The sequence below is a fragment of the Rhinopithecus roxellana genome, chromosome 13, assembly GCF_007565055.1.
Source record: "Rhinopithecus roxellana isolate Shanxi Qingling chromosome 13, ASM756505v1, whole genome shotgun sequence".
In the NCBI taxonomy this organism is placed as follows: Eukaryota; Metazoa; Chordata; class Mammalia; order Primates; family Cercopithecidae; genus Rhinopithecus; species Rhinopithecus roxellana.
In genome coordinates, this window is record NC_044561.1 from 19,667,937 (window position 1) to 19,686,961 (window position 19,025).

Sequence of the window (19,025 nt, forward strand, 5' to 3'; positions counted from 1 at the left end):
ACAGCCCCACCTCAGAAGCCTGGTCTGTGTGGGGCCTTCTGGACCCCTGAGCTCCACCACGGGGAGTTAAGGGGGACAGCAGTGGAAGCTGGGCCTCCTGGAAGAGGTAGATAGAGTGCCACAGGCAGCCCAGGGCACAAAGGGTGCAGGCCACAGGCAGCTGTGGTTTGGGCAGTCCCGGGCTGCCCCTGCTCACTGGGCACGAGCTGATGAATGCCACGGAGCACGGCCCAAAGCCCAGGTGTAAAGCTCCTCCCGCCCTTGAGCGGCTGAGCTGCTGATTCATGGCCGGAGGGCGGGGCAGAGGGCCCTAGGGATCCTGTTACCCACCAGCCTGGTGGGATCCCGGGGTGCACCCACATCCCTCCTCAGACCCAGGTTTCTGGACTGCGGAGAGGGTGTCAGGGTGGGGCTTTGCCCACCAGAGCATCTGGTCTAGGATGGGGCCAGACCTATGGGAGGATAGTGCCCACACAGAGGGGTCAGGCTGAGGGCCCCAGCAGGTCCCCATCCCTGCTGGAGACAGTGCAGTCACCCTCAGCCTGGGTTTTGCAGGACAGGACAGGCAGGGGTGGGATGGGCAGGGGCACCAGCACTTGCAACGCTTGCAGCAGGCACCCCACAGATGGGGGGAGCAGGAGGAGGAGTTGGGTGTCCAAAAGGGCCCTCAGGGACCTATGGGACTGAGAGGCCTGGGGTCAGTGGCCACAGGGATGGGGTTGGGGATGCAGCCTGAGGAGTTTGGGAGACAGACCCCTCCGTGTAGAGAGGGATACAGGCAAGACAGGTGCAGATGGACCCCCCATTCGGGGACGGATGGATCAGGCGCAGCGGTAGGGCATCCTTGGGGGTGGCGTGGCAAGTTGACCCTAGGTACACAGGACTCAGCCCAACTTGGGACTGCCAATAGAAGTCAGCGCTGAGGCTGTCAAGGATGGGCCCTGCGCCCTGGAACCATGGGCAGTCAGGACTGGAGCCCAGGGTCTCAGCAGGAGCTCCCCCCTCCCCCGACTCCACCCCCAGAGCGGGGAAGTTCAGCCAAAGGGGAGAGGCTGACAGGGGTATCTCCGCGCCGCGTCCGGCCCTAGGTCGGGACAAAGCCGCGGGGCGGCGCTCCCCTCCCCCTGCGCTTCCCCCCAGGCTCCGGCCCTCCCCCGGCGGCGGCCGCCTCGGGTTTCCGGAGGGGCCGGAGGGCGGGCGAGGGCGTCACGTGCGCGCCGCCCGCGGGCCGGTTGGTCCCCGAGCGGGGGAGGGGCCGTGCGCTGCCTGGGTCGGGGTCGGGCCAGGGTCGGCACCTGGGACATCCCCGAGGGAAGGGCCGGGAGCAGGAGCGCCCCAGCGGCGGGCGGGCGAGCAGCAAGAAGTCGGCCCGGGGCGCGCGCCGAGGAAGCCCCGCCGATCCCGGGTCCCCGGTCCTGGGGGCACCGCCCGCAGGCTCTGCGGGGTGGGCGGCTCCCGGGCCTGCCATGAGCTCTCCGCCGCCTGCCCGCAGTGGCTTTTACCGCCAGGAGGTGACCAAGACGGCCTGGGAGGTGCGCGCCGTGTACCGGGACCTGCAGCCGGTGGGCTCGGGCGCCTATGGCGCGGTGTGGTGAGCGCGGGCCGGGCGGGGCGGCCGGCAGGGCGGGCGGGGCCTGCGCGGGGTGCCCGGCCTTCCCGCTAAGCGGTCCGCCCCGCAGCTCGGCCGTGGACAGCCGCACCGGCGCCAAGGTGGCCATCAAGAAGCTGTATCGGCCCTTCCAGTCCGAGCTGTTCGCCAAGCGCGCCTACCGCGAGCTGCGCCTGCTCAAACACATGCGTCACGAGAACGTGAGTCGCGCGACCCCGCTCCGGGATGGCGCCCCGGCCTCGGCTCGGTCCGGCTGGGCTGGGTTCCTCCACCTGGCAACCCCTTCCCCAGGCAACCTGCTGTGGGGCGGGGCGGGGGTCGGGCCGTGGGTCCCCAGGGGAGGAGGAGAGCAAGGTCCGTCTCCCCTTGGGAGACGACTCCCCCAAGGGCCATTCCCCCTCCTCTGCCAGGCCCGAGAAAGAGCCCCTTGACTTGGCGCCTCAGCGAGGCCCTGGTCGGGGGACACGACTTGGCCAGGCCCAGGGGATCCTCCAGGTCTCACGCCAAACCCTGCTCCCAGCCAGGAAGCCCGCGCTGAGAGGATGCTCCCGGCAGGAGGATTTTCCCGGAAGGGGCACCTTCTCTTTCCCATTTGGGCCCCTCTCCAGCCCCTCTGTGGAGCCCACTTTGTTGCTGTCCATCTCCCGAGTCTTCCGACCCGGTGTAGGGGGAGGAGGGGGGCGCCAGAACGTAGGGAGTATGGTGAACCCTCTGGAGCCCCTGGGGGGTGAGTGAAGGGTTTAGGGAGCTGCTGTTTGGGGGGCACTGGGCGTGGTGGCCATCTCACAGACACCCTCCCTTTTGTTGTGGGGGCCCATCCTTTCCAGTCCTGCCTGTGAGATGCCATGCACAGCTGCCCTGGGCCTCTCCCACGGGATGGCTGGCTGCTAAGAGCCTGACTTCTCTGCCAGGGGCACTCTGGTTTCTGGACACAGTCCCACTTGTCCACTGCCCCCCACGTCCCTCCTGTCCTGCCCCTGGTCTGGGCCCAGCCTGAAGGCAGGTGGTCTGGGCGCCTGGACCCTAGCTCCAGGGTGAGATGCTCTGGACCCTCCTGGGTCATCCAAGCCACTGGTGCCCTGGGAGAATGAGTCCCTGCGTCCACCAGCAAACCGCCCGCCCCCTGGTTCCTGGCCACCGCCACTCCCTCAGCCCCTCGAGTGGGTCCTTTTCTCTGAGGCTTCCCATAGCCCACCCTGACCCCAGCTCACCACCCCGGGCCCTGTGAAATGTTTGCGGTGGACACCAGCCATGCCCCCACCTCGACACCCACGTCACACCCAGCCCTGCCCCCACCTTGCCACCACCGCACTCCCCCGTTCCACCCGTCACACCAAGGCCTTGCCCCAGGACTGCAGCCTTCCCCTCGGCCCCCTGCCCCCACCCACCCACTCACTCACCTGCTCGTGCCTTGCCCAAGCAGGGGCTTTTCTTTCTCCTTTTTTTTTTTCTTTTGAGATGGAGTTTCGCTCTTGTTGCCCAGGCTGGAGTGCAATGGCACGATCTTGGCTCACCGCAACCTTTGCCTCCTGGGTTCAAGTGATTCTCCTGCCTTAGCCTCCTGAGTAGCTGGGATTACAGGTGCGTGCCACCATACCTGGCTAATGTTTTGTATTTTTAGTAGAGACGGTGTTTCATTATGTTGGGCAGACTGGTCTCAAACCCCTGACCTCGAGTGATCCACCTACCTCGGCCTCCCAAAGTGCTGGGATTACAGGCATGAACCACTGCGCCCGGCCACTGGGGCTTCTCTTTTTTGAGATGGGGTCTCCCTCTGTCACCCAGGCTGGAGTGCAATGGCGCAATCTGCGACCTCCACCTCCTGGGTTCGCACAATTCTCCTGCCTCAGCCTCTCTAGTAGCTGTGGCTATAGGCACCCACCACCACACCCAGCTAACTTTTTGTATTTTTAGTAGAGACGGGGTTTCACTATGTTGGCCAGGCTGGTCTTGAACTCCTGACCTCGTGATCTGCCTGCCTTCGCCTCCCAAATTGCTGGGAGTACAGGCGTGACCCACCGCGCTGGGCTCCACCAGGGCTTTTCTTTAGCCACTGCCCTGCTGTCCTGGGGTCCCCGCTGTGCCTGGGGGTCCACCCTCTGGGCTTCCAGCCTGCAGCTGAGGCTCTTTCCCTGGAACCCCATCTTCCTGGGAGACTGAAGCTCTGTGAGGCCACATGCCTTGCTCAGCGGGGGAGGAGGCTCTGCCACAGGCCCCAGTCCTGCCATCCCCATGCCACCTCCCTCTCCAGGCCAGCCCCCATACCACAGAGGCCAAGCCAAGTCCTGTGGCCCCTAGCCCACAGGACCCTGCTTTCCATCTTCTGCCAAAGCGCTCTCCCAGGCACCCTCCAGCTGTCCTGTCCACAGACCCCGCTGCTCCCAGGCCTCCCTGGACGCCCCCTCTGTTCCTTCTCCTCCTCCCTCCACATTCTTGCCCATGGCTCTGGCAGAGCTATCCTTCCAGTTTAGGTCCATTCTTGCTTCACTCTGGCCAGTCCCTACACCACGGCCAGCAGGATGCGTTTAGCATCACACCTGTTTAAATCCTTCCCTGTCTCTTGGGATCAAAGCCAAACTTTCACCTGGTGTGTGCTGCCCTGCCAGCTCCCTCTGGCCTCTCCTCAGCCCCTCCCTGGCCTGGGCCTTGGCCACCTGGCCTCCCTCCCTGTGTTCCTCAAACTCTCCAAGTGTTCTCCCTCTTGCCTTGGCCACTCTGCGTGTGCCCTCTGCCCGGTGTCCCGCAGCCCACATGTCTACCTGCCCCTCTATCCTTGGCTGTGCAGAACTCCTCCAGGCCTCCCTGGGACCCTGTCACCCCAAAATGCTGAGGCAGCAGTTATCACATGACCTATCCACTGTCCATCTCCCCAACCAGGGGTGCTGTGGGGACCAGGTATGGCGGGTCATGGTGCTGTCCACCTGGGCCTTACCAGCAGAGGCCTGGCCTCTCCTCATAGCGCTGTCCCGTCCCTGGGCGTGGGTGTTTGGTTGGGGAGAAGAGGGGAAAAAGGGCAGGAACGCTTTGCATGGTTCAGAGCCAGCCCAGACTGTGGGTTGCCCTTCCCCCAGAAGATCCCGGCTGTCACCATCCAAAAATAACCTGTCTGTGGGTATGTGTGCCAGGGCTGGGCCACACTGCCAGTGGGCAGAGCCAGGCCCTTTGGACAGTGGGGCATGACGACAGCTGCAGAGGGGGTTTCCTGCCCAGAGGGCTGTGCCACTCTTGGGGGGTGCCCCAGCCCGTGTCCTCTGCTGCACTCTCAACCCTACCTGGCCCGCCAGGTGATTGGGCTGCTGGACGTATTCACTCCTGATGAGACCCTGGATGACTTCACAGACTTGTGAGTGCCGACCTGGGCTGGCTGCTGGGCACAAGGGGTGGTGGGCAGCTCTGGGCGCTGGCTTCAGGTTCCAGGTTGGCACGCGGTTCTCTTCCTGTAGCCTGAGTGGGGGATGCACACTGCCGACCCCCCCCATTCCACTGTCTGCCCCACACTCTCCCCCACATGGTCTTGGGACCCACAGGCACAGCTGGGCAGAGCTGGGGCTGCTGCCTCCCTTCACTCCTGGCCCCTGGGCTCTCCGGCACCGGAGGATGTGAACCTTGGACCTGATCATTTGTTAACAGGAAGGTCCCGTGCTCGGGACCCTGGCACCAAGTGTGTGGCCGGTAACTGGAGCTGCTGACCTTTTCCAGCGGGTGGGGGAGAAGCGGTAGGGAGGACCCACCCTGCCCTTTGCCCTGCAGCCGACCACCCCGGGACTCACACCTTGTCGGCCAAGAGTGAAGGGCCAGGCTGAGGAAGGCCTGGAGAGGGTAGCAGGCGCCTCCCGCCTGACTTGCAGAGGTCAAGGACCCACGCTGGCCTCAGTGGCCTCTGGGGAGGTGCTAAATACCATTCCCCTGTGTCCGTCTCCACCGGCTCAGCCAGCTCCTCTGACCCAGATGCCTTGCCGTGCCCCCATCGCCCCCAGGCACCTCCCTCATCTCTGGCACAAAGTTCCGAAGTTGAAACCTGACTGCCTCCCTCCCCTGCCTGTGAAGACTTGAGCCCTGCTGCCTCCACCACACAGCCTCAGCCCCTAGCCTGGCACGCAGGGCGCTTTAGCAGAGGATTCAAAAACCCCAAAGGGAGGCCGGGCGCGGTGGCTCAAGCCTGTAATCCCAGCACTTTGGGAGGCCAAGACAGGCGGATCACGAGGTCAGGAGATCGAGACCATCCTGCCTAATCCGGTGAAACCCCATCTCTACTAAAAAATACAAAAAACTAGCCGGGCAAGGTGGCGGGCGCCTGTAGTCCCAGGCTGAGGCTGAGGCAGGAGAATGGCGTGAACTTGGGAGGCGGAGCTTGCAGTGAGCTGAGATCCAGCCACTGCACTCCAGCCTGGGGCACAGAGTGAGACTCCGTCTCAAAAAAAACAAAAACAAAACCCCCGAAGTGCAGCCTCCTCCCTGTCTGACAGTCCTCAGGGTGGGAGGGAGGTGTAAGCGTTGCTGGCAGTGACAGTTGGGGCAGGATGGAGCCTGGCACTGCAAGGCGGGGTTGTGAGGATGCCGAGGCCAGTGGGGACGGGTGCTGCAGGGTGACCTTCCCGGGGGCGCCTGCTGGATCCCGGATGGGTCTGAGCCTGGGCCTGCTGGGTAGGCCTCCAGGATGCAGAGGCTGGCTCTGCCCACTGACGGTGCTCCGGCCCCTTCCACAGTTACCTGGTGATGCCATTCATGGGCACCGACCTGGGCAAGCTCATGAAACATGAGAAGCTGGGCGAGGACCGGATCCAGTTCCTCGTGTACCAGATGCTGAAGGGGTTGAGGGTATGGCCCCAGGGGGGCTGCAGGGAGGCAGGCGGGGCCTCAGGGCTGGGCAGAGGAGGGCCCTGTGGCTCCGAGGCCCTGGTACGCTGAAACCTGCCGCATCCTCTGTCCCCGCAGTATATCCATGCTGCCGGCATCATCCACAGAGTGAGTCCTGGTGGAGGAGCCAGCCATCAGCCCTCCCCCAGCGCAATCCCCTGCCTCCACGTCCTACCTGTGAGGGTCTGACGGGGTCTGGGGGAGCTGATGGGGTCTGGGGGGGCTGAGCCACGCCTCATGCACAGCCCCTGGTGGGAGCCTGCCTGGATGCCCAGGTACCTGGCTCTGTCCTTGAAGGGCTGCAGAGAGCAAGGGGGCCAGGTCTGGTGGCCCCATCTTTAGGTGCCACCCAGGCTCTTGGCTGTGCCTATGCTCGGGAGGGTGGGGCACAGTGGCCACCTTTCCTCTGTCCCCAGGACCTGAAGCCTGGCAACCTGGCTGTGAACGAAGACTGTGAGCTGAAGGTGTGTGCCACCTGGCAGGGGCCCCTCCGGATCTGCCCACCAATCCACCTGTCAGGCCTGGGCAGGGGGCCAAGGCCCCAGGCTCTGGGCAGTGGCTGAGGAGCTGGTGGGTGGGTGAGCCCCAGGAGGCAGTGGTATACCACACGCCATACCTGCAGCGGGTGAGAGTGGGAGGCGCCCCCAGGCCCCTGCCTGGTCCAGGACAGGGCTGAGGCCTTGGCGGGCAGCAGGTGACAGCAGGGAGAGGGGAGCCCCAGGGCCCCTGCTCCATCCGAAGGGCAGCTGGGCTCAGTGCACTGGCCAAAGGGAGGAGCTCAGGCAGTTTGGGGTCCAAGGGCATGGCCTCAAGTCCTCAAAGGTTGTCAGGAGGCCCCAGCTTGGGGCTTCAAGTCCAACCCCCCTGGGGTCTCCTGGACCATGGGTGGCCTGTCTGCTCCTTGGGAGTCCCCTAGAACCCACTTCCCCAATTCTTCCCGCAGATCCTGGACTTTGGCCTGGCCAGGCAGGCAGACAGTGAGATGACTGGGTATGTGGTGACCCGGTGGTACCGGGCACCCGAGGTCATCTTGAATTGGATGCGCTACACGCAGACGGGTGAGAAGCTGCCTAGAGATTTGGACCTCTTGGGCTGCACTATCTGCTTCTCCACTTCTTCACAGAGAGCCCTGTGGTGGCCGCTCCCCAGGGAGGCTGTTGAGCTGGGGTGGGAGCCGGGTGGGTGGGCTGTAGTCTGTGTTTCCTCCCTCCCCATCTCATCCTGTCCCCCTGCCCACGGGGCTGACCATGGCTTTTATCTCAGTGGACATCTGGTCTGTGGGCTGCATCATGGCGGAGATGATCACAGGCAAGACGCTGTTCAAGGGCAGCGACCGTATCCTCCAGCAGCAGGGCAGCACCAGGGGCGGGTGGGGATGGCTCCTGCCCAGGTGGGGGGTTCTGGGGGGTGGGGATGGCTCCTGCCCACGTCGCGGGTTCTTGGGGGGTGGGGGCTGGGGATTGCTCCTGCCCAGGTGGGGGATTCTGGGGAGGTGGGAATGGCTCCTTCCCAGGTGGGGGCAGTGAGGGCCCTGATCTCTGGCCCCCGAGCTGTGCTCCTGACCTCGGTGCAGACCTGGACCAGCTGAAGGAGATCATGAAGGTGACAGGGACGCCTCCAGCTGAGTTTGTGCAGCGGCTGCAGAGTGATGAGGTCAGTGGTGAGTGGGGAGCTGGGTGGGGGGTGGGGGCGGACCCAGGCCTCGGTGTTGGCCCCTCACCCTTTCTTCCCACACAGGCCAAGAACTACATGAAGGGCCTCCCCGAGTTGGAGAAGAAGGATTTTGCCTCCATCCTGACCAATGCAAGCCCTCTGGGTAGGGCTGGCTAGTGTGGGGGCCACCAGGTGCTGGAGTGTGGGGCCTCCCGCAGTCTGGCCTGACACACCTTCCCCTGCAGCTGTGAACCTCCTGGAGAAGATGCTGGTGCTGGATGCGGAGCAGCGGGTGACAGCAGCCGAGGCACTGGCCCATCCCTACTTCGAGTCCCTGCACGACACAGAAGATGAGCCCCAGGTCCAGAAGTATGACGACTCCTTTGATGACGTGGACCGCACGCTGGATGAATGGAAGCGTGAGCTGGGGACTCCGGGCAGGGCCTGTGTGGACCTGTGAGTGGGGGGCTCCGGGCAGAGCCTGTGTGGACCTGAGTAGGGGGCTCCGGGCAGGGCCTGTGTGGATCCGTAAGTGGGGGGATCCTAGCAGGGCCTGTGTGGACCCGTGGGTGGCGGGCTCCGGGCAGGGCCTGTGTGGACCCTGTGGGCCCTGTGCAGGTGGCTAGGCTCAGAGTCCTAGATCCCCGTCCCTGGGATGCAGGTCAGGTGAGGAGAATGGGAGGTCAGAGGGCAGCATGGGGCCGTGTGGCCTGGTGGAAATGACCTCTGGCTGGAGCTGAAAGATGAAAGGAGGGTGTTTCTGGCAGGCTCAGCACAGAGGCTGGCACAGAAGGAGCCAGGAATGGTGAAGGGCAGCTGTGAGTCAGGGCAGCAGGACCCACTTAGCCCCTCCTGGCCCCCAGACCTGCTGCCCTTCCGCCATGTCCAGGCCAGAGACCCGAGCCACCATGCCACCCTCACCATGTCCATTTGTCCCTAAAGCCTCTCTCCTCACATCTCGTGAGTCTGTCCTTGCCTCTCCTTGCCCCAGTTTTTTTTTTTTTTTTTTTTTTTGAGACAGTCTCGCTCTGTTGCTCAGGCTGGAGTGCAGTGGTGTGATCTTGGCTCACTGCAAGCATTGCCTCCCGGGTTCATGCCATTCTCCTGCCTTAGCCTCCCGAGTAGCTGGGACTACAGGTGCCCACCACCACGCTTGGCTAATTTTTTGTAATTTTAGTAGAGATGGAGTTTCACTGTGTTAGCCAGGATGGTCTTGATCTCCTGACCCCATGATCCGCCCACCTCGGCCTCTCAAAGTGCTGGGATTATAGACGTGAGCCACCACGTCCGGCCCTCTCTTTGGCCCATTTTAGGATGCTTCCCATCTAGACAAGACATGTATGTCTTTTTTTTTTTTTTTTTTTTTTTTTTTTTTTTTTTTTTTTTTTTTTGAGACGGAGTCTCGCTCTGCCGCCCAGGCTGGAGTGCAGTGGCCGGATCTCAGCTCACTGCAAGCTCCGCCTCCTGGGTTCACGCCATTCTCCTGCCTCAGCCTCCCACGTAGCTGGGACTACAGGCGCCCGCCACATCGCCCGGCTAGTTTTTTGTATTTTTTAGTAGAGACGGGGTTTCACCTGTGTTAGCCAGGATGGACTTGATCTCCTGACCTCGTGATCCGCCCGTCTCGGCCTTCCAAAGTGCTGGGATTACAGGCTTGAGCCACCGCGCCCGGCCTACATGTATGTCTTATATACCCAAGATAGTCCCCAGGGCCTCACCTGTCTCCCCCAGCCCCCCTGAGCAGTCCAGACCCCAACCCCAACTACTAGGGTCCATCATCCCCTATACCAGGGGCTATCCCCTCATCTTGGAGGGCTGGCCAAGGCCTGTGCAGCCTCAGGCTGAACTCAGGGAAGCCTCCCCAGCTCCCACAGCTACGCTGGACCTGGCTTCATTTCTGCTCCCGAATTGCAGGCTGTGTCTTCTTCATGGCTGCATGAGCAACCTGTGGTGGGGGTGCCCGGGGACAGCAGGTGGACACTGGGAGCAGCGCTGTGTTTCAGGCCCTGTCCTGGCTCTACCTTGGGCGCAGGGCCTTGGTCCTCCACACTGGCTGGGGGGCTGGATGGACTGAGATTCTTCACCTGTGCTCCTTAGGGCCACGGGTCCCTGGGTGCCTGCCGCAGGGCCTCCACCCTTCGCTGTGCGTGCTTAGTTGTATGCTTATGAGTTTGGCTTTGATTAAAGGTTTCTCCTGCTAAAAAGATAACTTGAAAACCATGGGCCATAGGATGCTCTCTGTAGTCCCCACCCACACAACTGTAGCTGGGGCCTCAGCTCTTAGGACAGACCGTAGTGGACACGTGGCCAAGCCCTGGCCACCTCCCCTTTCCCTGGAAAATCTGGATCTAGAGCAATGGCCTCTTCACACAAACCTTCTCTCAGTGGTTCAGACCACATTAGGATTAGAGAAGGGCCCCACGAGGCACCGCCAGGCGTGTCTGTGAGTGACACCCCAGGATGGAAGGCAAAGGCTGACCCCAGTCTCTGTTGTGCCCCCCCGCCCCCGCCAGGTGTTACTTACAAAGAGGTGCTCAGCTTCAAGCCTCCCCGGCAGCTGGGAGCCAGGGTCTCCAAGGAGACGGCTCTGTGAAGATCTCTGAGCTCCAGGGTGGCAGTGAGGACCACCTTCACCTTCCACCTGAGAGGGGACCCTCGTTGCCACCGTGACCTTGGCTGGGGCTTGCATCCCAAGGCATCCATCGGAGCAGACCCCTGGGTTCCATGGATCCTCCTCCCCATGCCCGTGCCTCTGCTCTCAGGCGCCCATCCTGGAGGAGCACCTGAACTTTCTGGACAGGACCTCTGGCCGACCTGGGGATGGCCTCTGATGCCTGGAACCGGGGCCCCCTTGCCCGGTGCCCTCAGAAACTTCAGAGCTGGTGGGGCTCCAGGTCAGGCCCTGGCCTCTGAGCCCTGCCTGCTCTGGGCCATGCGGAGGAAGAACAGAGGGTGGGCGCAGGGCACCAACTCAGGGACATCCCCTCTCCTGGGCGACATCAGTGGACCTTCCTGCACCCCCTGCCTGGAATGTAAATCAGCTGTGTGGCACCCACGTGGCTGGAATGAAATAGACCCTTTTGTAGCTCCCTGCTCTGGCTATGCGTCCTCATGCTGCGACCTGTCTTAAGGCCTCCAAGCCCTTGGCCTGCATGTAGAGGAGGCTGGCCTGATAGCTCAGACCCTCAGAGCCAGTTGGGGGGCCTGAGCATCCCATCTCTCCCAGGCCACAAAGCTGGTGCCCACTTCCCCAGACCTGTGCCAGTGAGCTTCAAACCCCCACGTTAGGGCTTGGCCCCCTCCCCTTTTACAGGGTGACCTTCTGCTAATGGCTTAGAGTCTGAGCCACTGTGTGTGGATCCTGAAGCCAGACCCAGGGGCAGGGCCTGATGGGGAGAAATGTTAGGATCTACCCTAGCTCTCTGCACCCTCCAAGGCCAGCATGTCCCTGGGGGGAGGGGGCACACTGAACACCTTGAGACCCCTCTGGCCCCTGTGGTGGAGTGGTGAGCACAGAGGGCTGGGTTTAGTTCTTGATCAAACTTCTAGCCCCTACCTACTACCGTGCTCCAGTGGTATCTTCATGCCCAGGCTGCTCTCTGCAGGCCACTCGGTGTTTCCAAGGGTGGTGGCTGGACCACAGGCCATGACCATGGGCACCTCCAAACCTGTCCCAGGGCAGGGGGTTACAGTAGAGAGAGACCAGTGAGGGGCAGGGCAGGCCAGGCGTCCTCCTCGGTGAACACTCCCACAGCTGGCCCAGCCAAATTGGACCTGATGAGCTGCCACCACAGACGGGCCTTCTCTGCCAGCGACCCTCATGCCTCTCCAGGGCATCCGGGCATGGTGGACGTGATCCCCTGGGCTCGGGAGCTGCGCTGACGTGTGGCATGGCTGCTGTCCACACGGGGCCCAGCTTCCTGCCATAGGTGACCTGAGGACTAGGGGCCCCAAAACTGACCCAACTAAACGTGAGCTCCGGCGGGGACAGGGTGGCCCCTGGGCTCCAGGGGGGCTCAGGTCTCCTCTTGGGGCACCTTGCTCCGTGGCTGTGCCCGCGCCTCCTGCCTTCCTCACTTCCTCTGTTCCCCGCCACGCTACCGCAACTCCGGTCCAGCGTCCCCGCCTCCACCGACCTTGACTCTGCTCTTAGGCCAGGGATCTTCTAGGAGCTAGAACCGGACTCTCCCTCCTTAAACCTCGGGGGCGGTGCTGCGCCTGGATGCAACCACGACCACTGCCCTGAGCCGGCCGTGGCACCACCCGCCTCCCCGCGGGCTTCTCCCGCCCGTGGCCTTTGCCTGCGGACCCCTCGCCCCGCTCGCCCTTCACCCCGGCTCTTCCTGCGCCCGGGCCGGGTGGGCCTTGGGGCTGCGCTGGACCCTGACCCGGGAGCTGGGGCAGAAGGGGTTCGCCTGGGCAGGCTCAGCCACGGACGTTCGGGCGGGGCTGCGGCGACCGCCAGCGCAGGGCCTGGGGACCCCGCCCCTCTAGGAGGGGATCGGGGCGGGGCCGAGGGGGAGGCGGAGCAGCAGCGCAGCTCGGAGGGCTGGCGGCTCCGGGTGCTGAGGCTTCCGCGCCTGCTGGTTCCTCGCTCCGGGGCGGGGCTCGCGATAGCGAGCGGGAGCAGGGCGCGGGGCGGGACCTGGGTCCGAGGCGAGAAAGCCGGAAGCCGTGCACGGGGAGCCTTCCCCTTCGACTGCAGCTTCGCTCGGCGCCTTCTGCGCGCCTGGGATCCCGGAGCCTGCCTAGGTTCTGTGCGCTCCCGCCCAGGCCTGTGCCCCCCGCCCGCCTGCGCCCCAGGCAGGTCCCAGGCCTCCGGCTGCTCCCGGCCGAAGGTGGGGACTGGCAGTGGCAGGCACCGCTAGCGAGGGCGTTTGGGGACCCAGGGTGACCACGGCGCAGCCATGGGGACCGCTCTTGTGTACCATGAAGACATGACGGCCACCCGGCTGCTTTGGGACGAGTAAGTGGGACCTGGCCGAGGTGGGGTGCGGGGAGGGACCTCTGGACTGAGCTCTTCGTCTGCCCCAGCCCCGAGTGCGAGATTGAGCGCCCTGAGCGCCTGACCGCAGCCCTGGACCGCCTGCGGCAGCGCGGCCTGGAACAGAGGTGTCTGCGGTTGTCAGCCCGCGAGGCCTCGAAAGAGGAGCTGGGCCTGGTGCACAGGTCAGGACGGGGGCGGCCCCCATAATAGGGGAGCGGGCAACCCACCTAGAAACCTGGGAACCTGGGCCTGCCCTGAGCCTGCCAGCCTTGAAGACAGATCCTCTCCCTATACACCTTGGGTGGGCTCACAGGCTTGAGGAAGTGACAGGGTGGCCACTCCCACCACAAATCCCAGCTCCCTCCTCCTGCCCCCCTGCTTCTGCTGGTGACCCTGCCTCTCCTGCCTGCGCATCTGCATGCAGCCCAGAGTATGTGTCTCTGGTCAGGAAGACCCAGGTCCTAGGCGAGGAGGAGCTGCAAGCGCTGTCCAGACAGTTCGACGCCATCTACTTCCACCCGGTGCGTGTCCCCGGACACACTCACCTGTGCAGACACATGCACGTTCACAGCCACAGCTGCCGATCCCAGCCAGCGTCCCCTGGTCTGTGCACGTGACATTGTCCAGCACACCTGCCTGCTGGCACTGCCAGAGCCTGGGACTGGCCTGTTGTGCTCAGCAGCTGGTGCCTTGCAGCCTGACACAAGTGTGGGCATGGCCTGCAAAGGGCAGCAGGGAAGGTGGGGGGTTCATCTGTGCCCCTGCGCCCACAGAGTACCTTTCACTGTGCACGCCTGGCCGCAGGGGCTGGACTGCAGCTGGTGGATGCTGTGCTCACGGGAACTGTGCAAAACGGGCTTGCCCTGGTGAGGTGAGAGCTGCCGCTTCCCCTGGCTGCTTCTCTGTGGGTGGCCCTGTGAGGGGTCAGGGCAACTCTGACACGACCCAAATCCTCCTCTCACGCCGTAGGCCCCCCGGGCACCACAGCCAGAGGGCAGCTGCCAACGGGTTCTGCGTGTTCAACAATGTGGCCATAGCAGCTGCACATGCCAAGCAGAAGCACGGGCTACACAGGTGTGTGCCAGGCTGGCTGCAGGGGTGTGGGCCCAGGCCTCACAGCAAGGGGCGGCACAGGTGGCGAGAGAACCCAGCCAGCATCTTCCCATCCCTGGCCGGGCTCCTGGAGGTGGGAGGCCCTGCCCCTCAGCCAGCAGCGCTGTCTGTGCCCAGGATCCTCATCGTGGACTGGGATGTGCACCATGGCCAGGGGATCCAGTATCTCTTTGAGGATGACCCCAGGTGAGCAAGGGTGCAGACACCACCCTTTCCTGCAACTCCAGCCTGGCCTGGGAAAATCCAAAGGCAAGATACAGATGTGCTCGGGTCAGGGTTCTACGGGCAGCTGTAGAGCTGTTGAGGGTCCTGACCTCTGATCTCTGGCCCTGGCTGGCCGTTGGCAGCGTCCTTTACTTCTCCTGGCACCGCTATGAGCATGGGCGTTTCTGGCCTTTCCTTCGAGAGTCAGATGCAGACGCAGTGGGGCGGGGACAGGGCCTCGGCTTCACTGTCAACCTGCCCTGGAACCAGGTGCCTACCCTCAAGCCCCAAGCTCCCACCCAGACCCCTCCCCCCAGCCCCCTCCCCTGCCCCACAGTTCAGGATGTAGCCTGGGATGTCCTGCCAGGTTGGGATGGGAAATGCTGACTACATGGCTGCCTTCCTGCACCTGCTGCTCCCACTGGCCTTTGAGGTGACTGCACGGAGGATTCCCCCAGGGCAGCTGGGTGGGAGGGAACTTGGTGCCTGGAGCGCCATGGTGAAGGCAGAAGGAGAGTTATGAGCTGCCCCACTGCTGCCTGGCAGGGGAGAGTGCTCAGGAGGGGATGGGATGGGTTTGGCTTGCCCTCACCTGGGCTCCAGCCCCTCTCTCGACCCTCCCCACCCCGGCCTGACCTGTAGTTTGACCCTGAGCTGGTGCTAGTCTCAGCAGGATTTGACTCAGCCATCGGGGACCCTGAGGTGAGGGCCTTGCCTGGCCAGGGAGGGCTTCTGGGGTCCTGGAGCCCAGGTCCCCCATCACACATGGCTTTGGTTCCAGGGGCAAATGCAGGCCACGCCAGAGTGCTTCGCCCACCTCACACAGCTGCTGCAGGTGCTGGCCGGCGGCCGGGTCTGCGCCATGCTGGAGGTGACTGGGCAGGGCACATAGGGAGGGTTCCTGGGCCAGAGGTCTGGGGGTCAGGAGCATGGGAGCCAGGTGCCCAAAGGGGTACTTGGGAGGGGCATCCTGCCCGGGATAGAGGCAGGCAGGGGCCCTCCTGGTGACACCCCATCCCAGTGATATCCCTGCCCCAATCATATCTCCACCCTCCTCCCAGGGCGGCTACCACCTGGAATCACTGGCTGAGTCAGTGTGCATGACAGTACAGACGCTGCTGGGCGACCCGGCTCCACCCCTATCAGGGCCCATGGTGCCATGTCAGAGGTTCGAGGGGAGGGAGGGCAGGCGGGGCTGGGGTGTGAGACCAGGCGTCACCACTGTTGTATCTCCCCCACAGTGCCCTGGAGTCCATCCAGAGTGCCCGTGCTGCCCAGGCCCCGTACTGGAAGAGCCTGCAGCTGCAAGGTCAGTGTGGCCAGGTGCTAGGCTGCAGGATCCCACCTCAGGCTCCCGTGCGGTGGTTATGACTCTGAACTGTCCCTAGATGCGACCCCTGTGCCAACGAGCCCCAGCACCCACTCCCCAGAGGGGAGGCCTCCACCTCTGCTGCCTGGGGGTCCCATGTGTAAGGCAGCTGCACCTGCACCTGCACCTGCACCTGCACCGAGCTCCTTCCTGGATCAGCCATGCCTCTGCCCTGCACCCTCTGTCCGCACCACTGTTGCCCTGACAGCGCCAGATACCACACTGGTCCTGCCCCCTGATGTCATCCAACAGGAAGGGTCAGCCCTGAGGGAGGAGACAGAAGCCTGGGCCAGGTGGGCAGGGCTGGCCTGGGGAGGATGGGGCCGCGTCTACACCTGTGCGTGTGTGTGCCTGACGTGTAGTCACTACGTGTCTGTGTGTCCCTCTGGTCTGTCCACCACAGGCCACACAAGTCCCTGGCCCGGGAGGAGGCCCTCACTGCACTTGGGAAGCTCCTGTACCTCTTAGATGGGATGCTGGATGGGCAGGTGGGAGCACCTGTGAGGGGTTGGGGGTGCCGTGGACCTAGGGGCAGGGACCAGGACCTGCCAACGAGATGTGGCCTGTCCAGAGGAGGGCTGGGTGGTGCAGAACCACATGGATGTGAACGTTGCCTTGTGCCAAGAACGGTTCCCAGAACAGCTCCAGGGATGGGGATCACTAGCGTGTCTGACCTCTGACCTCAGCTTCTTCAGTTAAATGCTCTTTGGCAGAGAGGTGAAGGGGGTGATTTAAAGTATACATTTAGGCAGGGTGCAATGGCTCATGCCTATAATAACAGCAGTTTGGGGGGCCAAGGTGGGAGGAATGTTTGAGCTCAGGAGTTCAAGACCAGCCTAGAGAACATACAGAGACCCTGTCTCCACAAAAAATAAAAAAGTCAGCCAAGTATGGTGGCGTGTGCCTGTAGTTCAGTTACTTAGGAGGCCGAGGCAGGAGGATCACTTAAGCCCAGTAGTTTGAGACTGCGGTGAGCTATAATTGCGCCACTGCATGTCAGCCTGTGTACAGAACAAGTCCCTGTCTCTCAAAAAAAGAAAAAAATTACAGACATAAGCATCTTATTTACAGAAGCGGAGTGATTGACCTGAGTGTAAGAAGTGTGGCTGACAGTAGCCACAGAGATACACCGAATGGAGGGAACCATGGATCTGTTTACCTGGCTCGGGAGTTGGCTGCTGCCTCATCCTCCACTGTTTATACATCCCACAGGTGAACAGTGGCATCGCAGCCACTCCAGCCTCTGCTGCAGCAGCCACCCTGGATGTGGCTATTCAGAGAGGCCTGTCCCATGGAGCCCAGAGGTAAGCCTCACTTGACCATCCGGAGCCTCTGAGGGCAGGACCTGTGGGCACCCCTATCCTGGCTGGCCAAGCAGAGCTCTGGGAATGGACTCTGGACAACAGGAACACGTGTCCTGAGGCCAGCTCTTCCTCCAGGCTGCTGTGTGTGGCCCTGGGACAGCTGGACCGGCCTCCAGACCTCGCCCATGACGGGTAGGACTCTCACGTCTTGCATCTGTCCAGCCATGGATGTGAATGGGCATGCGACAGATATGTGCCTGGGCCCCAGGGTGATGGGTGGGTGGGGCACTGTGGTACTGAATGGAGCCTTCCTCAGCTGGGGTTTGGGAGAAGGGCTGCTAGAGGCAATGCCAGGTGAGTCTCCAGCACAGAGGCTCAGCAGTCACAGCACCTCTGCCCATGGCCTGGTGACTGCTCTTCCACCTCCGCCTCTGTGGTCTGGGCTCAGGAGGGTGAGCAGGGCCTTATACTTATGCACATGTGTCCTGGAAGGAGAACTCTGTGGCTGAACATCGGGGGCAAGGAGGCAGCCGCCCTATCCATGTTCCATGTCTCCACGCCACTGCCAGTGGTGAGTGACCACGCCACGCGCCAAGGCAGGTGCTGGGGAGCCCATGGATGTGTGCCACTGCTGCTTGCTGGCATGTCATGATAGCAGGTCTCTGGTCCTTCCTGTCTCCCTGCTCCTCCTCCAGGGGCCCTGAGATTAAGAGGTTGGGGGGCCAGAGCCAGCAGGTGTCTGTAGATGAGGAGCTGGGCTCTGCTGTCCCCACAGATGACTGGTGGCTTCCTGAGCTGTATCTTGGGCTTGGTGCTGCCCCTGGCCTATGGCTTCCAGCCTGACCTGGTGCTGGTGGCGCTAGGGCCTGGTCATGGCCTGCAAGGGCCCCACGCTGCACTCCTGTCTGCCATGCTTCGGGGGCTGGCAGGGGGCCGAGTCCTGGCCCTCCTGGAGGAGGTAAGCTGGGCAGGGTGGAGGTGCTGTGGGGTGGGATGAGGGGAAGGACCAGTGACTGCTTCCGTCTTCGCCCCTGGCCCAGGACTCCACACCCCAGCTAGCAGGGATCCTGGCCCGGGTGCTGCATGGAGAGGCACCTCCTAGCCTAGGCCCTTCCTCTATGGCCTCCCCAGAGGACGTCCAGGCTCTGATGTATTTGAGAGGGCAGCTGGAGCCTCAGTGGAAGATGCTGCAGGTGAGGCTGATTGCGGAGGCATGGCTCTGCCCTGGGGCCCGGCTCTGCCGCAGAGGTTGGTGGGAAGGGCAGGGCAATTGAGTGCCCTGAACCAGCTCCGGCGCAGGAGGCCAGCTGCGCGCCTCGTCCCGGCCCCTCCTCCTGTAGTGCCGTCCTCACCTGGTGGCTTGAAATCGGCCAAGGTGGGAGCATTTACGCCGCAGAAATGACACCGCACGCCAGCACCTCGCTGCCGCGATCCGGACCCCAAGCCCGCGGCTCCCACGACTCCGGGGCACGGAACCCCGCCCACTCCCACCCCCGTCCCCTCCCACCCGTGCTTCCCCCGCTCCACCCCTTACTTCGCCTTGCCCCGCCCCACCCATCGCGCCCTGGCCCGTCCCATCCGGGCCCATGCAACCCACCCTCGGTCCCGTTCCGGCCCCTGCGGCCCACTGCGCTTCGCTCCCCGCCCTTGCGCCGTTAGTAAACATGGGTCAAACGAAACCCTGGTTCTGCCTCCTTTACTGAACACGCTCGGCCTCGATCTCTCACCCGCGGTGCGGGACTCAGGCCGGAAGTGCGCCGCAGCCCCAGCCTCACTTCCACGCGCAGCCGGCGTTCCCGTGACGTATTTCCGGCGCGCCCGCCCTAGCGCTTTTCATGCTCGCGTTGCTGTGACGCGACGGAGGCGGTGGGAGCGGGAGCCGTGGGCTCTTTCCACAGGTGACGCCTGGAGAACGGGTGGACGTGCAGG

The 19,025-nt window shown here is 63.4% G+C and overlaps 2 protein-coding genes across 17 annotated transcripts; both read left to right on the forward strand.

Moving 5' to 3' along the window:
* Positions 1-1,161: 1,161 nt before the first annotated feature.
* Positions 1,162-11,212, forward strand: MAPK12 (mitogen-activated protein kinase 12). Of its 5 annotated transcripts, none has more exons than XM_010361242.2 (12): positions 1,162-1,591; positions 1,680-1,809; positions 4,894-4,952; positions 6,316-6,427; positions 6,545-6,643; positions 6,883-6,930; positions 7,410-7,524; positions 7,730-7,801; positions 8,040-8,119; positions 8,204-8,282; positions 8,365-8,538; positions 10,633-11,212. In XM_010361242.2, exons 1-12 carry the CDS (start codon positions 1,467-1,469, stop codon positions 10,710-10,712), a joined length of 1,173 nt encoding a protein of 390 aa, XP_010359544.1. In that variant the 5' UTR covers positions 1,162-1,466; the 3' UTR covers positions 10,713-11,212. The 5 variants fall into 5 exon arrangements, with proteins under 5 accessions (XP_010359544.1, XP_010359545.1, XP_010359546.1 ...); XM_010361243.2 differs by having other exon boundaries at positions 1,177-1,591; positions 6,545-6,574; positions 10,633-11,211; XM_010361245.2 differs by having other exon boundaries at positions 1,231-1,562.
* A 1,461-nt stretch (positions 11,213-12,673) lies between these two features.
* HDAC10 (histone deacetylase 10) lies at positions 12,674-18,775 on the forward strand. Of its 12 annotated transcripts, none has more exons than XM_010361235.2 (20): positions 12,674-13,085; positions 13,154-13,288; positions 13,531-13,627; positions 13,880-13,977; positions 14,076-14,180; positions 14,337-14,405; positions 14,567-14,693; positions 14,791-14,856; positions 15,066-15,125; positions 15,205-15,294; positions 15,485-15,591; positions 15,665-15,732; positions 15,812-16,085; positions 16,196-16,280; positions 17,005-17,096; positions 17,232-17,288; positions 17,589-17,667; positions 17,872-18,054; positions 18,137-18,289; positions 18,437-18,775. In XM_010361235.2, the coding sequence occupies exons 1-20, from the start codon at positions 13,027-13,029 to the stop codon at positions 18,458-18,460; spliced, it is 2,028 nt and encodes a 675-aa protein (XP_010359537.2). In that variant the 5' UTR covers positions 12,674-13,026; the 3' UTR covers positions 18,461-18,775. The 12 variants fall into 12 exon arrangements, 10 of the variants coding, with proteins under 10 accessions (XP_010359537.2, XP_010359543.2, XP_010359541.2 ...); XM_010361239.2 differs by having other exon boundaries at positions 12,677-13,085; positions 18,228-18,289; XM_010361240.2 differs by having other exon boundaries at positions 12,677-13,085; positions 18,228-18,289; positions 18,472-18,775.
* The last annotated feature ends 250 nt before the right edge of the window (positions 18,776-19,025 follow it).